Source organism: Macrobrachium nipponense, chromosome 6, assembly GCF_015104395.2.
Source record: "Macrobrachium nipponense isolate FS-2020 chromosome 6, ASM1510439v2, whole genome shotgun sequence".
Lineage (NCBI taxonomy): Eukaryota > Metazoa > Arthropoda > Malacostraca > Decapoda > Palaemonidae > Macrobrachium > Macrobrachium nipponense.
Window position 1 is genome coordinate 80,944,672 of NC_061108.1, and position 20,333 is coordinate 80,965,004.

The following is a 20,333-nucleotide window of genomic DNA, read 5'->3' on the forward strand; positions in this document are numbered from 1 at the left end:
TCCCCTTCTTCCTGAAATTTTCCCCTTGCTTCATTTGACGCCTGTTTCCTTCCTTTTCTTACATTGATTCGTCTTTGGAAGCATCAGGAGTTGAACAGGAGGATTTTGTGTATAATGTGGCTCCCCTCTTTCACTGGAGATAATCTCCCTCCATCTGCTTGCTTTTTTTTCAGGTATGGAGTCGAACAAGATGGCAGCTGTTTGGGGCGTACCTAGGCCTACAGGGTTCTCCCTCCTTAGATGGCCTGTTGTTGCATTTCTTGGCTGTTTGTCAACCTCCCCCGGTCCCCCTGGTAATCCCCCCTCCTCCAGGCCTCCACTACTTTGCGGGACACCATCGTCAACTACGATGCTTACTGGGTTGCCTCTTATGACCCCACCAGTGAGAACATCAACTCGCGCTGCCATTCTGTATGCTGTGATGTCACTCCCAACATCCTCTCATTCAGTGAGGGAATAGAAAATGAGGCAAATATGTCATCATGTACCAAGGTATTTGAAGTCTAGCCACGAATTTCAGGACAAATTCTAAGGCCACAGACCCCCCAACCCCTTGTGTGTTTCACATCATAACTCAGGCCAGGAAGCTCTCCAATTCTTTTCAAGATAGCTAAGGCCAACAGGAAAACCATCTTTCTGTCTGACAAAGACTACTGAGGACCAGAGTAAGATCCCACGTTGAAAGTTTAGTTCTCTACCAAGGCAGCCTTGTAGCCTCTGACAGCCGAAACAAAAAGACCTTTCTTATCCCTGAGAAAGATCAGGAAATCCACTATCTGCTGAACAGAAGTTCCGAGTTTAGAGACAACACCAATCACAGTAGACAGCTCACTTGCCCTGGTAAACTACTGATGAAGACCTCCTGAGATAGCTGGACATCTGGCCCACAGCTTTGTGAGAAAAGCCTCTCACTCGCAGGAGATTCTTGATAGTCCCCAGCCATGAAGAGATAGGGACTCTACTGACTGGTGAAACCTCTCCACATGAGGCTGGCAAAGAAGGTGACATCATGGGGGAATTTCTCTCAGAAGCTCTGACAGAAGGACAAAAGTTTCAGGAACCACTCTGTCTGAGGCCACAGAGTTGCCACTAAGGTCATCTTGAGATTTTGAGAGCTCATTACCTTGTTCAGGATGTGATGGACCAAGCAGAATGGAGGGAAGGTGTACACCTTGAGGTTGTCCCAAGGATGCTGTAGAGTTTCCTCTGCTGGAGTAAGAGGATCCCGAGCCACCGGAAAGTAGACCTCAGGCTTCCTGTTGAAGCGAGTGGTGAAAAGGTCTAACATGGGTCTCCCCCCTCCCCCATAGGTGAAACAGCCTGTCTGCCACATCCTGTTGCAAAGACAACTCCGTACCTAGGACTTGACTTTGACAACTTAGCTTATCGGCCAACACATTCCTCTTGCCTGGAATGTACCTGGCCATGAGCTCCACAGAGTTGTTGATCGCCCGCTGGTGCATCTTGACTGTCAACGAGTGGAGTTGGCGAGACACCAGCCACCCCTGTTTGTTCACATAGGCCACCACCATGGTGTTGTCAGACCGGTTCAGGGTACTTGTACCTCCCTCCAAGTATAAGACTGTCCTATTGTTAAGACTGATGGTTTGCTCCGTAAATGAACAAATGACAAATTTTTAATCAATTTGTATTTTTCACAGCTAACAAACCTGAGGTTTTAATGTTTACCGCCCACCTTTAGCTGCCCCTCTCTTATACTGGGTTGGAAGAAAGACTGATGCGTCACGAGGTACCAAGCCTGGTTGGTAACCAGCTTCCACCTCGTATACGCATGTGTTGCCAGATGGCACAGATTCCTTGCTTTACAAACTTTGATTGTTTAAACTGGTTTCCAGCTGGTGCTGGAAGATTATCCTATTGTTAAGAACTCAAATTAGTTGGCATGAAAAATACAAATAGATTATAAATTTGTCATATTTGTTGATGGTTACCCATGCAATGAAATTTTCTCTCTCCAAACCAGATGAATTCGCAACTCCTTGTTCCACACCTGATGAACTTGACACACTATCCATAGATGGAATGAATGATGCTGATAGGAAGTCGTCACAACCCGATCTACAAGCCCAGTTCTCAGAAGCCTCTCTACATGATAGGATCTATGACAAGTAATTTTTTTTTTTTAACATAGACGTAGAAAAATAGCTTTTGTTTCTCAAGAAACCTATAACACTACTTGATAATGGCATGCATATTTGCAGTCAGAAAATCATCCCAAATAGTTCAGTCCCTTGTAAAGTAAAGAAAGAAGAAAATAGTTATTGCATAAGTTTGTGGAGATTGATCCTCAGATCTCCAGCAACTTTGTGATTGTTATTTCTGCATTTGTAGTGTTCTATACTGTTGTTATTTCTAGTGTTTTTTCGGTATAATTGTCTTTGTCAGGGATATTCAATATTCTGGCTGTCAGGGATTCTCATTATTCTGGCTATTAATTACCATCCATTCCTTTGAAATTCTTCCTTTGTTATATTCCTACAGTACGTATTAACTGGTCTGATAGGGTGTATAACATATCTTTCTCCATGTTCCTAATAGGGATGTAGAAACCAAAAGTAAACTATCGTAAAATACTGTTTAACTATAGATTAGTTTTCTCTAGTCTAATATAATTTTGTACATGAACTTTCCTGCCAGATATATACTTAGCTTACGTCTCTGACGTCACGACAGAATTCAAAACTCGCGGCAAATGCGACAGGTAGGTCAGGTGATCTACCCCACCCGCCGCTGGGTGGCAGGTGTATGAACCAATCCCCTTTCCAGTCATAATTTTTCTGTCGCCGGGGGGGGTGTCGACTACATCTGTTGTCGATACCTCTCGGATTTTGGAATTTATTACTCGTTTTCGCCCTGGATTGTTTCATCGGACTTTTGGTGAAGTACCTGCTCCTTGGCTTGGCATTAGCGATTTGTGGACCGGTTTTGGATTATTCTTTTGATTATTCTTGGAATTTCATTATGTCTGATTTGGAAATTAAGAAATCAACTATGTTCAGAGTTTGTTCTGTTAGCGATTGTAAGGTGAGGCTACCGAAAGCTGCGGTAGACCCTCACACAGTATGCATGAGGTGTAGGGGGAATGACTGCTCATTTATTAACCCTTGTAATGAATGTGGTAATTTGAATGAAGAAGAATGGAAGGCGCTTTCTTCTTATGTAAGAAAGCTTGAGAAGGACAAGGTTAGGAAAGCTTCATCTAGGAGTTCTAGTAGGTCCTCGCGCTAGCGAATTTCAAGTTGATAACCCTGTTGTAGACGTAGCGCCTTTACCAGTTTTCAGCCCCTGCTTCCTGCACCGAACCCGAAGATGCGCCTTCGGAGGTGGACACTATGAGAGCCACTATTCGCAGCATGGAGCTGAAAATTAAAGTGCTAGAAGGTAAGAGTGATAGCAATTTGTGCAGTGATCCCAGTGCAGTGGAGGGTGCGTCTGATCGGCTCCCTAATGCTTCTAGGCCTAGACCTCTTCCAGACTCCCAGACCCAGTGGAGGAGGAAAGTCGAAAGCCGCAGGAAGGTTAGGGAGAACCCCCACCGGTCAGGCGTCCCCTCGGTAGCGCCTGATGTTTGATCCCAGGCTACCTTGGATCGCGCCAAGAGAGAAGTCTTACGGCAATGCTTCTCGTCTTCGCCTTCTCCTTCGCCCAAACGTGGTTGGAGCTCCTCGGAAGCTTCTCGGCCGTCGAAGAGAGCCTGGCAGGCTTCTTCCGCTGTCCCCTCCAGCCCTGAAGTTTTTTCGGAAGATCCTGGATGGATGTCACGAAACCGAGGATTTCTTTGGAGTTTAGCTCTCCTAGTAAGGATCGAGCTGCGTCTCCCGTGAAGGACTTTGTTAAGTCTCCTACACGTGTGTTGGCTAGTCCTGCAGGCGCAGATTACGGCTCTGGCTGACTCCTTGATTGTGACTTCTGGTCGTAGGAAGGACGTCTCGCTCCCGGTAAAGAAGTCCAGGCGCTCTTCTCCAGGCTTACGCTATTCGTCAGTAACCGCCCTCTCTCCAGGAGTGGATCGTAGTACGAGGCGCTCTTTCAAAGGACAGGCGCTCTCCTGCGGACATCGTTTCTCCGTCGGACAGGGGCATGCTTCCCGTAGACGAGCCTCTCCTGACAGGCGCTCGTCTCGAGACAGGATCTCTCCCGCTGGCAGACGCCAGGAGCCTGGTAGGCATTTTTTCTCATGGTAGCCGCTCTCCTTCAGGCTTTCGCTCTCCTGTGACCAGACGCCCTTTGGTAGACAGGCGCTCTTCTTCCTCCTGTCAGCCGCCCTTCGCTTAAGGCAGGCACCAAGAGCCTGGTAGGGCGCTCTTCTCCTTCAAGGCGCTCTTCTCCCGATTTTCGCTCTCCTCGAGTTAGGCGCCGGGAATCTGTCAGACGCTTCTCGCCTGGTAGGCGCTCGTCGCCAGAGATTCGCTCTCCTCGCAGCAGGCGCCAAGAGCCTGATAATCGCTTCCCGCATTGACAGGCGTCTCTTCGCCAGGCAGCCGCTCTCCTTTAGACCAGCAGCTGCCAGGATCTGATATACGTCTTTTTCGCCTAATAGGCGCTCTTCGCCTAATGGCGCTCTTCGCCTAATAGGCGCTCTTCGCCTGATAGGCGCTCTTCGCCAGATTTTCGCCCTGTGTTCGTTAGGCGCCAAGAGCCTAGAATACGCCCTCATCCTGACAAGAAGGAGTTTTCAGGCAGAAGCTCAACGGAAGTTATAACTTCCCCGGTTAGATGTCAGAAGTTCTTCCAGACGTTCTTCCAAGGATGGACTCTCGGCTGAGGACAAGACAGCCTTTCATCGTAAGGATCGTGAAGGATCTTCGGCGGAAGAAGAACAGGATCCCTCGGAAGAAGAAATTCCTAAAGATTCCTCCGTTTCTTCATACAAGCGTTTGACGGACCTGTTGCTTCAGGAATTTGGAGGACGCCCTTTCTCCTGTCGCCCCGCCCTCGCCTCTTTCGTTATTTTCGACTTCGAAAACTTCGAAGGTTTCATCCTGTGTCAGGATGAAGCCTGCAATCTCTATGAAGAAGGCGCTTAGATGTTTTGGTGAGTGGCTTATTTCGAAGGAAGAGAAAGGGAAGACGGTGTTCTCTTTTCCTCCTTCTAACTTACTTACTGGGAAACTAGGATTCTGGTATGAATCGGGAGAACCCTTGGGCCTCGTTCTTCCATCCTCGGCAGACTCGGACTTCTCTTCACTGGTGGATTCCTCTCGACGCTCTGCCCTCATGTCTGCTAAGACGACATGGGGGATGAATGAGCTTGACCACCTGTTGAAGGGAATGTTCCGAGTCCTGGAGGTGTTTAACTTCCTAGACTGGTCTTTGGGCGTTTTGGCCAAGAAGACGCAGACCCCGGATTCCATTTCTCCTTGAGGATCTTATCAGTGTTCTCACGTGTATGGACAAGGCAGTGAGGGATGGATCGAGTGAAGTAGCTTCACTTTCGGAGTGGGAGTGATCAAGAAGAGAATCTGTGTACTGTTCGTTCCTGACGAAATCAGTATCGCATGCTCAGAGAGCCTCTCTCCTGTATTCTCAGCTCTCTCCTCAAACCTCTTCCCTAAGAAGATCGTTCAGGATGTTTCTTGTGCCCTTTCAGCTAAGGCTACACAGGACATGCTAGCCCAGTCTACCAGGAAGCCTCACTCTTCTTTCCAAGCTAAAACCAAGAGAGAGACTCCAGTTAGGCAGGAGCCCTTTCGAGGAGTCCCTCCTGCCAGAGCTTCTTCCTCTAGAGGATCTAGACCCACTAAACGAGGGAAGACCTTCTCTAGATCCATCAGAGGGAAGAAGTAGGACTCAAGTCCTCCAGACATCAGTGGTGCCAGACTTCTGAAGTTTGCCGACGTTCTTGGGCCCAGAAAGGGGCGGACAACTGGTCACTCTCGATTGTCCGCAAAGGCTACCTCATTCCCTTCTTATCAAGACCTCCGTTGACGACGACTCCGAGGGAGTTGGTAGCCAAGTACAAGGACCCCCATCATGAATCAAGCCCTCTCTCTAGCAGTAGATCTTATGCTGGAGAAGGAGCGATAGAACTAGTGAAAGATCCTCATCTGCGGGTTTTTACAACAGACTGTTCCTAGTTTCCCAAGAGCTCAGGAGGATGGAGACCGGTTCTGGATGTAAGCGCCTGAATGTCTTCGTAGAAAAAAGGAAGTTCGCCATGGAGACAAACTTCTTCAGTGTTGGCGGCTCTTCGTCCAGGGGACTGGATGGTGTCCCTAGATCTTCAGGACGCTTACTTCCATGTGCCATATCCATCCTTCTTCACGGAAGTTTCTGAGATTCATGATGGGAGGGAAGATCTTCCAATTCAGGGCCTTGTGCTTCGGCCTTTCGACAGCCCCTCAAGTTTTCACGGGTTTAATGAAGAATGTAGCGCAGTGGCTACATTTGGAGGGAGTGAGGATGTCTCTATATCTAGACGATTGGCTGATCAGAGCAAGCTCACAAGAAAGATGTCTGGAGGACCTACAAAAGACACCTGACTTTAGCAAGTTCGTTGGGGCTCTGTGAACTTCCAGAAGTCACAATTAATCCCCAGTCAAGAGCTGATATATCTGGGGATTCGGATGGTTTCTCCGGATTTTCGGGCAGATCCGTCACCAAGAGGAATTGCTCGTTGCCAAGAGAAACTAACGACCTTCCTAGAGAAAGATGCATGCACAGCGAGGGAGTGGATGAGTCTGTTGGGGACACTTTCCTCGCTGGAGAAATTCGTTTCTCTATGGAAGGTTGCATCTCAGACCTCTCCAATTCTTCCTTTACCGGAACTGGAGGTGTCTCTCTCTAGACCTGGAATTCTCCTTCAGGATATCAAAAGGAATCAAGAAAGACCTTCTGTGGTGGACAGCTCCTCTCAGATTTGCAGAAGGTCCCTGTCTCTGTACATGCCAAACCCAAACCAAGTATTGTTTTCCGACCGATCGGAGACGGGTTGGGGTGCGACCCTAGGGTCAAGAGAAGTGTCAGGCACCTGGGAGGGGGAACAGGTGTCCTGGCACATCAACAAACAAAGAGTTGATGGCAGTGTGGTTGGCGTTAAAAGCCTTCGAGCCCCACGTCCGAAATGCTATAGTTCAGGTCAACTCGGACAACACCACAGCCTTGGCTTACATAAGAAAGCAGGGGGGGACACACTCTTTCTCCCTGTACGAAACAGCGAAGGACTTGCTGTTGTGGTCTCAGGCAAGGAAGATCGTTCTCTTCACCAGGTTTCGTACAGGGAGAAAGGAATGTTCAGAGCCGATCTCCTGAGCAGGAGGAATCAAGTGCTCCCCTCGGAGTGGACTCTGCACTCAGAAGTTTGCCAGGACCTGTGGAGGTTATGGGGCAGAACCTCATATCGACCTTTTTGCGACAGCAAAGAACAAGAGAATAGACCTCTACTGCTCCCCGATCTCGGACCCAGGAGCAGTGTCAGTCGATTGCTTTCCTTCTAGACTGGAGAGGTCTGGACGTCTATGATTTTCCTCCATTCAAGATTCTGAGTCAAACACTCAGAAAGTTTGCGGGCCTCGAAGCGACAAGGATGACGCGGTAGCTCCATTCTGGCCGGCCCAAGATTGGTTTCACAGAGGTACTGGAATGGCTAGTGGACTTTCCAAGAGCTCTTCCACAAAGAGTAGATCTGCTCAGACAACCCCACTTCGACAGGTATCACAGAAACCTCCCCGCTCTCAATCTGACTGGCTTTCGACTGTCAAAAGTCTTGTCAGAGCGAAGGGGTTTTCAGCTAAGGCAGCGAAGGCTATCGCATCAGCTAGAAGGCCCTCTACCCTTAGTGTCTACCAGTCGAAGTGGGACGTCTTTCGCCGTTGGTGCAGAAACCAGAAGCTTTCCTCTTTCCAGTACCTCTGTGACCCAATTCGCAGATTTCCTGGTTGGTTTTTCTCAGGGAAAAATGCGGTCTTGCAGTTTCGACCATCAAAGGATATCGGAGCATGTTAGCAGCTGTGTTTAGGCACAGGAATTTAGATATCTCCAACAACAAAGATCTACATGATCTGCTAAGATCTTTTGAAACTTGCAAGAAAGTTCTTCGTTTCCTGAGGTCCTCGAAGTTCGAACCTCCCCAGTCATCTTCTTTCAAGGATCTTACGAAGAAGGCTCTGTTTTCTTTTGGCTTTTAGCATCTGCCAAAAGAGTTAGTGAGCTTCATGCTCTAGAGAAGGAAGGGTAGGTTTCAAAGAAGATTCCGTGATTTGTTCCTTCCTTCCTTCTTTTCTAGCTAAGAACGAGAACCCCTCAAATCCTTGGCCAAGGAGTTTTTGAGGTTCCAGGCTTAGCTCCCCTGGTAGGGGAAGAGCCAGAAAGAACTCTTTGCCCTGTGAGGACTTTAGATACTACCTCCAGCGGAAGAAGTCTCTTAAGGGCATTAAGGACAGACTTTGGTGCTCTGTAAAGGATCCCAGTAGACCATTGTCTAAAAATGCTTTGTCCTTCTTTATTAGAAGCCTCGTGAAGGAAGCACATTTGGCTTGCGGTGAGGATCACTTTCAAGCTTTTGAAAGTCAAGGCTCCACGAGGTAAGAGCCATTGCGACGTCCTTGGCTTTCAACAAGAATATGTCACTCCAGAATCTGATGAAAGCAACATTCTGGAGATGCAATTCAGTATTCGCGAACCACTACCTTAGAGACGTCAAGATTACTTACGAGAAGTGCTTCGCGTTAGGCCCGTATGTATCGGCGGATTCGGTGCTGGGGCAGGGAGCTGGAGCATATCCTTTGTAAATTTTTTCCCCTATTGTTTGTGTTGTGTTTTTATGGTTGTTTGAAAGAGGATGAGGGTAGGCATCTCTTTCTATTCGTATTGCCTAACATTTAGAATGGTTAGGTGATCTGTTTGTGCTAGAGCTCCCTGCATTGGTAGTGGCGTTCAGGCTATGTTCAATTTAAGAGGGCGAATCCCCATTGACATGATCCGACTTGGATTCTACTGAGTAAGTGGATATCAAATCCTTCGGTAGACGCCCAAAGACTCTTTTCAGGCTGTAGGTCACGCCCTCGCTGTAGCTCTTCAGGCTTTGCAGACTAATAGACAGTAACTATGAAGTCTTCAGCCTTATCAGGTAAGAACCAAGGTTTGTTAGTATCCTACAACAGATGTTGTTTCCCCTTTTTCCTTGTTAGCTCTGTCTTTTTCCCTCCACCAAGGGTGTCAATCAGCTAAGTATATATCTGGCAGGAAAGTTCATGTACAAAAATGATATTGTTATTTTACAATAAAGTTTTGTACATACTTACCTGGCAGAATATACGATTGATGGCCCTCCCAGCCTCCCCTCAGGAGACAGGTGGAAGAAAAATTATGACTGGAAAGGGGGATTGGTTCATACACCTGCCACCCAGCGGCGGGTGGGGTAGATCACCTGACCTACCTGTCGCATTTGCCGCGAGTTTTGAATTCTGTCGTGACGTCAGAGACGTAAGCTAAGTATATATCTGCCAGGTAAGTATGTACAAAACTTTATTGTAAAATAACAATATCATTTTACAAAGAAACTATGTATGTATACATTTGTTTTTCTTCAAGAGAAGAGCTACAGCTGGTATGCATCAGGTATAGTGCTCAGTTAGAATTTGCTATGTTCCTCAAATTTTTTGTCAATTTTGATCATGTTAATGTAGGTAAGTTTAGGTAATTATTGAACATGAGACTACATAAGGGATTTTGACGTAAGGAAAAATCTATTTCTGGGCGATTGGTTCGTGTCGCCCAGCGAAATATCCCTTTAATCCATTATTTCTAAGGTAAATGCACTAACACATACCAGAGAATAAATAAAATAAAGAAAAGGTCAGTATCACTGACTCGCTCACCCTCCAGAGGGCGTCGGTATGAACCTAGGGCGAGTGAGACCACTACCACGAACCTCTTACCAATAGAAATCTCCTACGACAAAACCCCCACAAGAGGGGAGCCGACCCACAGAGTGGGCAGCAACTACTACTACTACTCCATCCCACGCTGCCGACTGCTGCGCCTCTGGTGGCCATCCCGAAGTTAGCAGACAATCTTGAGCGCAGGGATGGGTAGGGTGGGATTTCGCTGGGCGACACGAACCAATCGCCCAGAAATAGATTTTTCCTTACGTCAAAATCCCTTTTCTGGGCTCAGTTCGTGTCGCTGCGCGAAATCGTACCAGAGAATTAGCACAAGATTGTAAAAGAAAATAATAAATAAGGTCTCAATAAAACTTAAAATAAATAAAGAATTATAATTGCTAAAAAATATACTATACACAATTATACAAGTTAGAAAATATTCCTTAAAATTAGCCTAAAGTTAACATATATGTACAGGGCTTACATGGAATATATGTTGAACTTAACATTTGTGTATAGTTACTATGTACAAAAGTAAATAAAGCAATTATAATAATAAAATGATTTTGAACAAACTTAGACTATAATTTAGTAAATAAATTGATATGTCTTAATATACAAAACCCGTAACCATTGTAAATGTAGATGTGTCACCCCCCCTAGCATAAAAATAAGGGGACCACATCATAGAGATCAGTATATACAAACAATTGTGGGTGACCCTAGCAAAAAAATAAGGGACACCCACTGTACCATCACAAGAGCAGCTAAGACTCAAGGTAGACGTAGATGAACATGGTAGGTATAGACAAACTGTGAATGAGGTAGGTAGAAAGGAGATCTGGATCTTCAAATTAAGATTTAAGCAGAGTCGGGGGAAACTATGTTACCCGCTGCAACTGCTGAAAATTTTAGAGCTTCCAAGGACTTTAAGTAATGACGCTTAAATACTGTCGGCGATTTCCATCCAGTATACTTTTTCAAATCATCAAAATTCATGTGTTGGAAATATAGTTAATTGAGGTGGCAACTGCCCTGACATCATGAGCTTTAGGGAAGGAATCAGGGTTGGCTTGCTTAATAAAGTACAGGATCTGTTGCCTGATACCTTTAATAGATAAATTACCACCTTTCTCTCTCCTAAAGAGAGGACCCGAAGAGGATGAGGATGTCCTGGACAGAAAGGCTTGTAAGGTCGTTACTGGACAAAGAGAAGGATCTTGTGGAAGGGGTATAACCTTCCACGGTTCCCACCTCAATAAAGGATCCTCGTTCTTTGCTAAAAAGCTACGTTCCGGAGAGAGAAGAACTTCTCCTGAGGGAAGAAATTCTATATGATTCGGATCTCTGGATAACGCCGACAGTTCTGAAATTCTAGCTCCTGAAGCCAAGCTTAATAAAAATAGAGTTTTCCTTAAGATCATTATAAATGAACATGTCGTATTGTTTGTTTCTGAAGCCAGCTTAAGAACGTCATTCAAGAACCACGACACTGACGTAGGCCTTACTGAAGGTCTAAGTCTAGCACAAGCCTTGGGAATAGACGAGAAGTAAGAATCTGTCAAGTCTATATTGAAACCGAGTTGAAAAATCTTCTTCAAGGCTGACTTGTTTGTGTAATAGTGCTGGCTGCTAAGCCAATTTTTCAAATAAAGAGTCTGAAAAAGGATATAGTTGAATTGATTGTCATGATTCTAATATCTGATTCTCTCAGGAAGATTGCCAACTTTTTGACTGCAGCATCATACTGTCTCAAAGTTGAATCTCTTTTGTCAGATTCCAAGAAAAGAATATTCCGTGGATCGATATCTGCATCTTTTTTAGCCGCTAACTTCATGAAGTCCATAAAGTTAGGGTTTTGAGAATTCCTGAGGAAGCGAACACAGTCTTCGTTTGTACTGACTGGGAAAGCCTGGATTGGGAATCCGAAGAGGACGAAGACCCAGTTCCAGAATCAGGAGGGTACCAATTCCTCTTTTCGGCCAGTCTGGGGCTACTAGAGCTACTTGACCCTTGAACGTCCTGAGTTTGTTCAGTACCTTCAGGAGAAGATTCACTGGAGGAAAGACATAAATCTTCTCCCAGTTGTTCCAATCTATGGACAGGGCGTCCGTGGCATAGGCCAGAGGGTCCAGGTTGGGGGCCACATAACATGGAAGTTTGTGGTTCGCTTGAGATGCGAATAGATCTACTTGCAGACCTGGCACCCTCCGGAGAATCCATTGGAACAAACTGTTGTCCAGTGACCATTCCGACTCCAGAGGAACTGAGCGGGATAGAGCATCTGCTATGACGTTTCTCACTCCAGCTATGTGGGTGGAGGAGAGGTGCCAAACTGAACTTGTCCGCTAGGGAGAAGATGGCTACCATGACATGATTCAGATGTCGAGACTTGGAGCCTCCCCTGTTTACGCAATGGACTACCACTGCGCTGTCCAGAACTAGCTTTATGTGGGAGTTCTTTGGCGGACGTAACCTCTTCAGAGTCAAGAATACTGCCATCGCTTCTAATACATTTATGTGAAGCTGGCGGAACTGGGATGACCCAGGTTCCTTGAACTTCTTGAATTGAGAAATAACCTCCCCAGCCGCTTAACGAAGCGTCTTTGTGGATGGTAATCCCCGGAGGAGGAACTGAAGGGGTACTGATATTGACAGGTTCTTCACTTTTGCCCAAGGGCGCAGACGATTCCGTAGAATCTGTGGAACTGATGACAACCTGTCCCTGGATCTGACATTTGCTCGTGAGCGCCAGATTCTGGTTAGATCTTTCAGTTTGGCTTTCATCAAGATGTTTGTCACTGAGGCAAATTGGAGAGAGCCCAGGATTCTTTCCTGGCTTCTCCTTGAAGCATATTTTTGCTTTAGAAATTGCTGTACTGACTTTGCTATTTCTTTCCTCTTGGCTGATGGAATCGACAGAGTATGGGAGGATAGATTCCATTGAATGCCCAGCCACTGAAAGTTGGACTCCGGGGTGAGTCTTGATTTTGTTCTGTTTATCTTGAATCCAGATACTCTAGGAACTGGATTACTTTCAGTGTTGCTTTGTGACATTCCTCGACTGTTGGAGCCCAAATCAACCAATCGTCGAGATACGCTACTACCATTATCCCCTGAGACCTCAGTTGTGGACGACTACTTCCGCCAACTTCGTGAACACCCTGGTGCCACGTTCAGACCGAAGGGTGGGAACTACCTTGAAGGAGAACGCTTGATCTCCTATCTTGAAGCCCAGATAAGGGCGAAAGTGTCTTGCAATAGGGATATGATAGTATGCATCTGTAAGATCGATAGAGGTGGTGACGGCCCCACGGGGAAGTAAGGTCCGCACCTGCGAGATGGTCAGCATTTTGAACTTGTCGCAGCGAGAATGGCCAAGTTTTAAGCGGGACAAGTCTAAGATTACCCTTCTTTTTTGTGAGCCTTTCTTTGGAATGCTGAATAAGCGACCTTGAAACTTTAATCTGTTGACTCTCGCTATTGCTCCTTTCTGAAGGAGGTCCTCCGCATACTCCGTCATTTCTTTTGATGGAAGTTGAAGGAATGGTCTGGATGGAGGAGGATCCGCAACCCAACTCCAACCCAGGCCTTTCGACACAATACTCTGTGCCCACTTGCTGAATCCCCACCGGTGCCGGAAGAGAAACAGCCTCCCTCCTACCTTCGAGCTCTCACTGCTGCTGGATTGAGTGACCTCCGCGGCCTCCACGGAAGTGTTTTCCCCTGTTGAGAGACCTTCCTGATCCTCTCTGACGAAAGGATCCCCTACCTCTGCCTCCCCTGCCAAAGCGGTCGTATTGCTGAAAGGCCTGGCCTTCGAACACTTGGTTGAAGGCTGGGAGACAGCGTAGGAGGTGGAAGGCTGAGGCTGGGTGAAATCACGTAGATGGGCTGTGATTGAGCCTTAGAAGTAGAGGGTTGGGCTGATTGTACTAAAGGTAACAGCCGAAAGCAGCCTGGGTGAAGCGTTGCTGCTTTTTCTGGTAAGGCTGATAACGTTTCAGTTTCTTCTGAGACTTACCTCTTGCTGCTTGGTCTTGGCGTCTCTTTGCAGTGAGACCCCAACAATACTTAAGGCTTTGGTTAAGCCTTGTTGCTTCCGCCTGGACCTCCTTTACCATCGAATCAGGAAAGAGGTCTGCCCCCCAGATGTTGGATGAAAGCAACTTATTTGGCTCATGACGAATAGTTGCTTCCTGGAGGACATGTTTCTGGCAGTTAGTTCTGGCTGTAGCGAACTCAAACATGTCAGACTGGACTGTTTGCGTCAGTGACTTGGTGAGGAGCTTGAAGAGCGGCTCAGAACCGTAAGAAATCGTCGCTACTTCAGTCATTGCCATGGTATTAATGGACCTGGCGAGCCTAGTCTTGGCCTCAAATTCAGCTTGAATGAGGCTGTCCGGAAGCCTAGGCAGCTTCTCACCAAACCCCCCTTGAATCCATAGCACAGTCTGGTTTGAGTTTGCCAGCCGAAAAGGTGTTGGGCAAATTCCCACAATTCTCCGAGTGAAGGGAGCAAAGGAGAATATGGGGTCTGCTTCCCTTAACTGAGGCAACGACTCCCCCTTCTGGGCAGCTGGAATAGTTACCATTGCTATCTTGTTGAGAAAGGGAAGCGGAGTTCCCTCCTCCATCGTAAAAATGGTGAAGGGACTCTTAAAGGCTTGAATCCTCGTATTCGAACAATCCATCTCCTCTAAACACCTGAGCCATTCTCTTTGAGCCTGGTCACGTGAGTAGAGGACTGTCTCCTTAGGGACTTTGTCATCTCTAGTCATGGCTGCGTCAGTGAGTCTGGCGTAGCCAATGAACGGCGGTTGGAGACCCTCCGGGTAGAACTCGAAGTCCTCAATCCTTCGAGTACCACACTCCGGAATGGAAATAAGACCGTCCTGGAAAGGGGCGTATGACGCCACCCTCCAGGGGTTGTTCATAGAGAACGGAGGCAGAGAGTCATGAGGTGGGAGCTGAACTAGTCCGGTGCCGAAAGCTGGGGGAGTAGCTAGAGGGGCCTGATTAAGTCCGGCGATGATATTGTCCTGAGACGTAATCCTGTCGGACAACCGGGAGAACATCTGCTCCATGCTGCTCCTCAGAGAGCCGACCAAGTCTCCCATGTGTTGCAACAGTCCAGCGTTGGGATCCAAAGCCGGAGCTGCTGCGGAGGTGGATGGGTAACTTGGAACAGGTACCAAGGGGAGAGGAGAGACTGCTGGCTCAGCCGGAGTACGGGGCCTCTCCTTGGAAGACCTGCTCTTTGAGGACTTGGAGCTTGAAGCAGAAGCTCTAGACCTCTCTGCTCCGGGGTTTGCAGCCGGAGACTTACGAGACGTTGACGCCGACGAAGTCTTTTTGGACGACGACGACGTCTTTTTGAGGGTTTTCAAAACCTTCTGGCCCTTGACCTTCGGTCTTACCGAAGCGTCGGGTGAAGTATAAAGGAGCTCAGCTCCTGTAAAGCCTTGGAAGGAAGCTGGAGAATTAGCAGGAGTAGAAGACCCAGTGGCGCCCAAGGGAAGCCCTTGGGCGTCCAACGTACCTACCTCGACCAACAGGTCGTCAACACCTACCATGGGTTCTATATTTAAATCAAGTGTCGCGACATCCGACGAGATATCTTGGCCTGGTTCCTTTATCGAAGTGGCGATCTGCTGATGAATCGCCGCCATAGTCGGGGCTGCCTCTGCCGGGTCGACGTAACCCGTCGACTTGCCGCCGGGGAAGATTAGGACAGCCAACCTCTTCTCTAGGATGTAGGGCTGTCCCTTGGCGGCGTTCTTCCCGAATCCGCCGACCCAAGCCCTCAGGGTTGCTAGAGCGGTATCTCTAACGGCAGGAGCCTGGAAGAGAGGGCGTTCATTAGTTTTAAGTTTAAACTTAAGATTAGAACTTAACTAATATTAGGCTTAGTCTAAAGACATAGGGGATGTACCATCCAATATAAAAAGAGCTTAAGCTTAAAATAAAAGATTAAAATTAAACTTGAGATCTAAAACATTTATTGGAATTACTGAACGGAGTTGGAAATACTTACCCCGTCTAAGAACTGACTCACGAGATCGTAACATATGGTGCAGGTTTCGTGGAACCAGACCTGCAGATTCCCATGCGGAGTCGCGCATGGAGCGTGGGACCTTCAGACTTCATGTCCACAGGGGTCCTGGAGCATGGCGTTGCATCCTGGATGCTCACAGTTGGTGGTCTGTAAGTGAAAAGATACACGAGTACCCTAAAAGACATCACTTACAGGCTAATAGGCTAATAGAACTCCGATGCATGCCGGAGAGCGAAAAAATTTTGGGCATAACCCCTCCCTTACCGCCTGAATAGGCTATAACCCCGGAATGATCCAGGTGTGACAACGGTAGGTAAGGGAAGGTGGACCCGGCTTAAGCTAGCTTAAATTAAACTTATGATAGCTTAAAATAAACATAAATACACTTAAGCCTAATTAGCACTAAGTACCGGAATAATTCCGGTTCGCGGCGGTGTTCGTCTCGCGATATCAGCGAGACGGGATGGTTAGAAAAGACCAACTGTACGCCTGAGGTCCGCCCGCAAGGGGAACTAGCAACCTTCCACGTGATTGATGGAGCTCCGGTAAGATAAAAAAGCACCAACAATCCGGGAAGGAGCGAGAGGGCGAAATAGACTCGAGCAAACAACGGGGCAACGGAGTAACAAAGGAGGGGGAAGGCCAATCCCCCTACCCAGCCACCCACACCGCCACCGTGAAGCAAGAGAACGGTCAAGTCCAGTCCTGGGTCTGTCCAGCCTCCCCTACTCCCTCCGCGTAGGGAGAGAGGGAGACAGGCACGGGTGGAGCGAGCGCGATGGACGGACCTCCCTCCCCTCGGCTCTATGGGAGAGCGGGAGGAGGGTAGGGTGACTGGACGGGCGCCTGGCTGCTTCGCGATCACATGGTGACCACGGAGTGGTAACATAAGAAAACACATCAAAAAACATAGCCTGGGTTAAAGCAGCCAAACTAATCAGTGAGATGCTATCTTAGAAGCAACAAAACTGATGAGAGGAAGCAATAAACTGGTGGGGACCATGAAATACAGGACCTAGGCTACGTAATATGCCAGACGCCGTAGGCTAACCTAAAATACATAAAATCACTAAAATTAAATTAAAATGAAAGTAAGAAAGTAAAATAGTAGGAGAAAAAATCCAGGAGTGTACGACTAACCCGAGAGAAAGTCTACCACTCAAAGCTAGCCGGGGCCGATACTAAGAGCTGTGGCTAGGGTCTGGATGGAAAAATGCCTACGCAAGGTAAAGAAGACATGCATGCATGACATAAACCAAGTAGGCTGGACCCCTAACATAATATAGATAACTAGCAATAGAGCATAAAGTAACAAGGGAAGGTTCTAGGTATGGAAGACCAAGAACGAACCCGCCACGAGGCAGAACAATGCCGCTATGCTTCCGACCAAGAGCCAGTATTTATACCTAAAAAACAGCAAATACTGACTCAAAGCTGGAAAAAACCAAATAGAAACCTTAACAGATTACTTAACTTAGCTGATGCGATGGCTGAACGCTCCATATCTAGATAAATCCTCGTAAGGGGCACAAAAAACACAGAGAGCAAAAAAGTACGTGTTGTACACAGTGCGCTACCTGAAGGGATGGCCACCAGAGGCGCAGCAGTCGGCAGCGTGGGATGGAGTAGTAGTAGTTGCTGCCCACTCTGTGGGTCGGCTCCCCTCTTGTGGGGGTTTTGTCGTAGGAGATTTCTATTGGTAAGAGGTTCGTGGTAGTGGTCTCACTCACCCTAGTGTTCATACCGACGCCCTCTTGGAGGGTGAGCGAGTCAGTGATACTGACCTTTTATTTATTTTATTTATTCTCTGGTATGTGTTAGTGCATTTACCTTAGAAATAATGGATTAAAGGGATATTTCGCGCAGCGACACGAACTGAGCCCAGAAATATAGTTGGGATCTTTTTTTCAGTTTTTATTCGGTCCTCTGCTATCTTAAGGAATTGCAGTTTTACGTTTAAAGTTGAGGTTGCTTTGTAAGGTGTATTTTGTTTATCACATACCCATTCATTATAAAATAGCCTTTAACTGCAGAATGCATCCAGTTGTGAATTCTCAAGCAGTTCCTTATTTGTTGATATAAAGATTGTCACTCAGGTCAGTTAAGTAAAATGATGTACATGATTATGTTTTTGGTACATAAAGCTGACTTGTAAGCCTAGCCTTTGCTAAGGTCTCTGCTAGCCTGCTTGATGCATACACACGAGTATGCTTGTTAACCCTCTTACGCCGAAGCCCTAAAAATCAAAACCTCTCCCGTATGCCGGCGCCGGTTTGGAGTGAGCGCGGAAGCGGAAAAAATAATTTTTTCAAAAAATCACCGCGCTTAGTTTTCAAGATTAAGAGTTCATTTGTAGCTCATTTTTTTGTCATTGCCTGAAGTTTAGTATGCAATCATCAGAAATGAAAAATAATATCATTATCATATGTAAATAATGCGATATATGGTAGCAAAAAAAAAAAATTCATAGATAATTGTATTCAAATCACGCTGTGCAAAAAACGGTCAAAGCTAACGAGTTACTTTTTTTTTCGTTGTATTGTACACTAAATTGCAATCATTTTGATATATAATACATAGTAAAAAAATAAAAGCAACACCGGAAAAATATTATCACAAAATGATGTACGAATTCGTAACGCGCAGACGTAAAACAATGTTATTTTCAAAAATTCACCGTAATTCTAAATATTGTTCTAGAGACTTAGAATTTGTTTCAAAATTAAGACAAATGATTGAATATTACGATACTGTAAGAGTTTTAGATTAGAATTGCAGATTTCGACCATTTTGGACGAGTTAAATTTGACCGAATGTCGAAATTTTTATATATATATTTTTTTATATGCACATATATCAGAGATGGAAAAAGCTACAACCTTCAATTATTTTTTATTGTATTCTTCATAAATTTGCGCACATTTTGATATATGAAACTCTATAAAAAGGCTAATATGAAAAGGAGCAAATATTAGGATAATGCGGTGTACGTATTTCGGAGACTTGCGGCCGCGAATCGGCGCGCGGAGTGAAGGTAAATATATTTTTCAAAAATTCACCATAAATCACAATATTGTTCTAGAGACTTCAAATTTGTTTCAAAATGACGGAATATTACTAGGCCGTAAGAGTTTTAGCTTACAATTGCGTTTTTCAACTATTTCGGTAGAGTCAAATTTGACCGAACGTGGTTTTTTTTCTATTTTTTCTATTTATCGTGATTTATATGCAAATATTTCGAAAAAAGAGAAAAGCTACAACCTTCAATCATTTTTAGTTGCATTCTACATGAAATTGCACACATTTTTGTATATAAAACTTTATGTAACAGCTAATTTTAAATGGTGCAAACATTTCTACAATCGCACAAAAAAATTCTGATTTTTTCGGAAGAGTTACCGCGCGAACGTAAGGAAATTTTTTTTTTTTTTTCATAAATTCACCATAAATCGAAATATTGTGCTAGAGACTTCCAAGTCGTTGCAAAATGAAGGTAAATGATTGAATATTACTAGAATATAAGAGTTTTAGCTTACAATTGCGTTTTTCGACCATTTCGGTAGAGTCAAAGTTGACCGAAAGTTGAAATTTTTGCACAACGTTATTTATATGAAAATATTTCAAAACTGATAAAAGCTACAACCATGGGTTGATTTTGTTGTATTGTGCATGAAATTGCGCACATTTCCATATATAAAACTATGTAACGGCAAATTTAAAAGGGTGCAAACATTAGGACAATCACACAAAAAAATTTATCGGAAGAGTTATCGCACGAATGTAAGGAAAAAGTTTTTTCATAAATTCACCATAAATCAAAATATTGTGCTAGAGACGTCCAATTTGTTGCAAAAATGAAGGCAAATGATTGAATATTACTATAATATAAGAATTTTAGCTTACAATTGCGTTTCTCGACCATTTCGGTAGAGTCAAAGTTGACCGAAGGTTGAAATTTTTGCACTTATCGTTATTTATATGAAAATATTTCAAAACTGATAAAAGCTACAATCTTGAGTATTTTTTGTTGTATTTTACATGAAATTGCACACATTTTCATATATAATACTTCATGTAAAGGATAATTTAAAATGGTGCAAAAATTATGTCAAAGGGACGAAATAATTTTTGAGATGTGTCACTGATACTTTTTAGTGCGATAAGAAAGAAATTCGCGCTTGCGCGCCTGCGTAGCAATTGTAAACAAAACAACGCCTTGATCCGTGAACTCCCAGCATCCCCCAAGGCGCGTGATTCAAAAGTTTTTGGCTGGTAGGCCTATAAATATTTTTCCGCGAATTTTAAAAAAAACTTTTTTGAGCCGACGTATGATACGTCCAATCGGCATACGGGAGACATTTTGACTCGACGTTTAATACGTCCAATCGGCGTAAGAGGGTTAAGTAAGCTGTGCACTAACTGTGATAAGC

At 45.5% G+C, this 20,333-nt stretch overlaps 1 protein-coding gene across 4 annotated transcripts in view; it reads left to right on the top strand.

Annotated features, from left to right (window-relative positions):
- Nucleotides 1-20,333, top strand: part of LOC135216276 (intermembrane lipid transfer protein VPS13D-like) — a 999,641-nt gene that overhangs the window by 157,169 nt on the left and 822,139 nt on the right. For all 4 annotated transcript variants that reach the window (XM_064251439.1, XM_064251442.1, XM_064251440.1 and 1 more), the window contains exon 12: nucleotides 1,985-2,129. In XM_064251439.1, coding sequence (XP_064107509.1) covers nucleotides 1,985-2,129 — 145 coding nt within the window. The remainder of the gene's footprint in view (nucleotides 1-1,984; nucleotides 2,130-20,333) is intronic.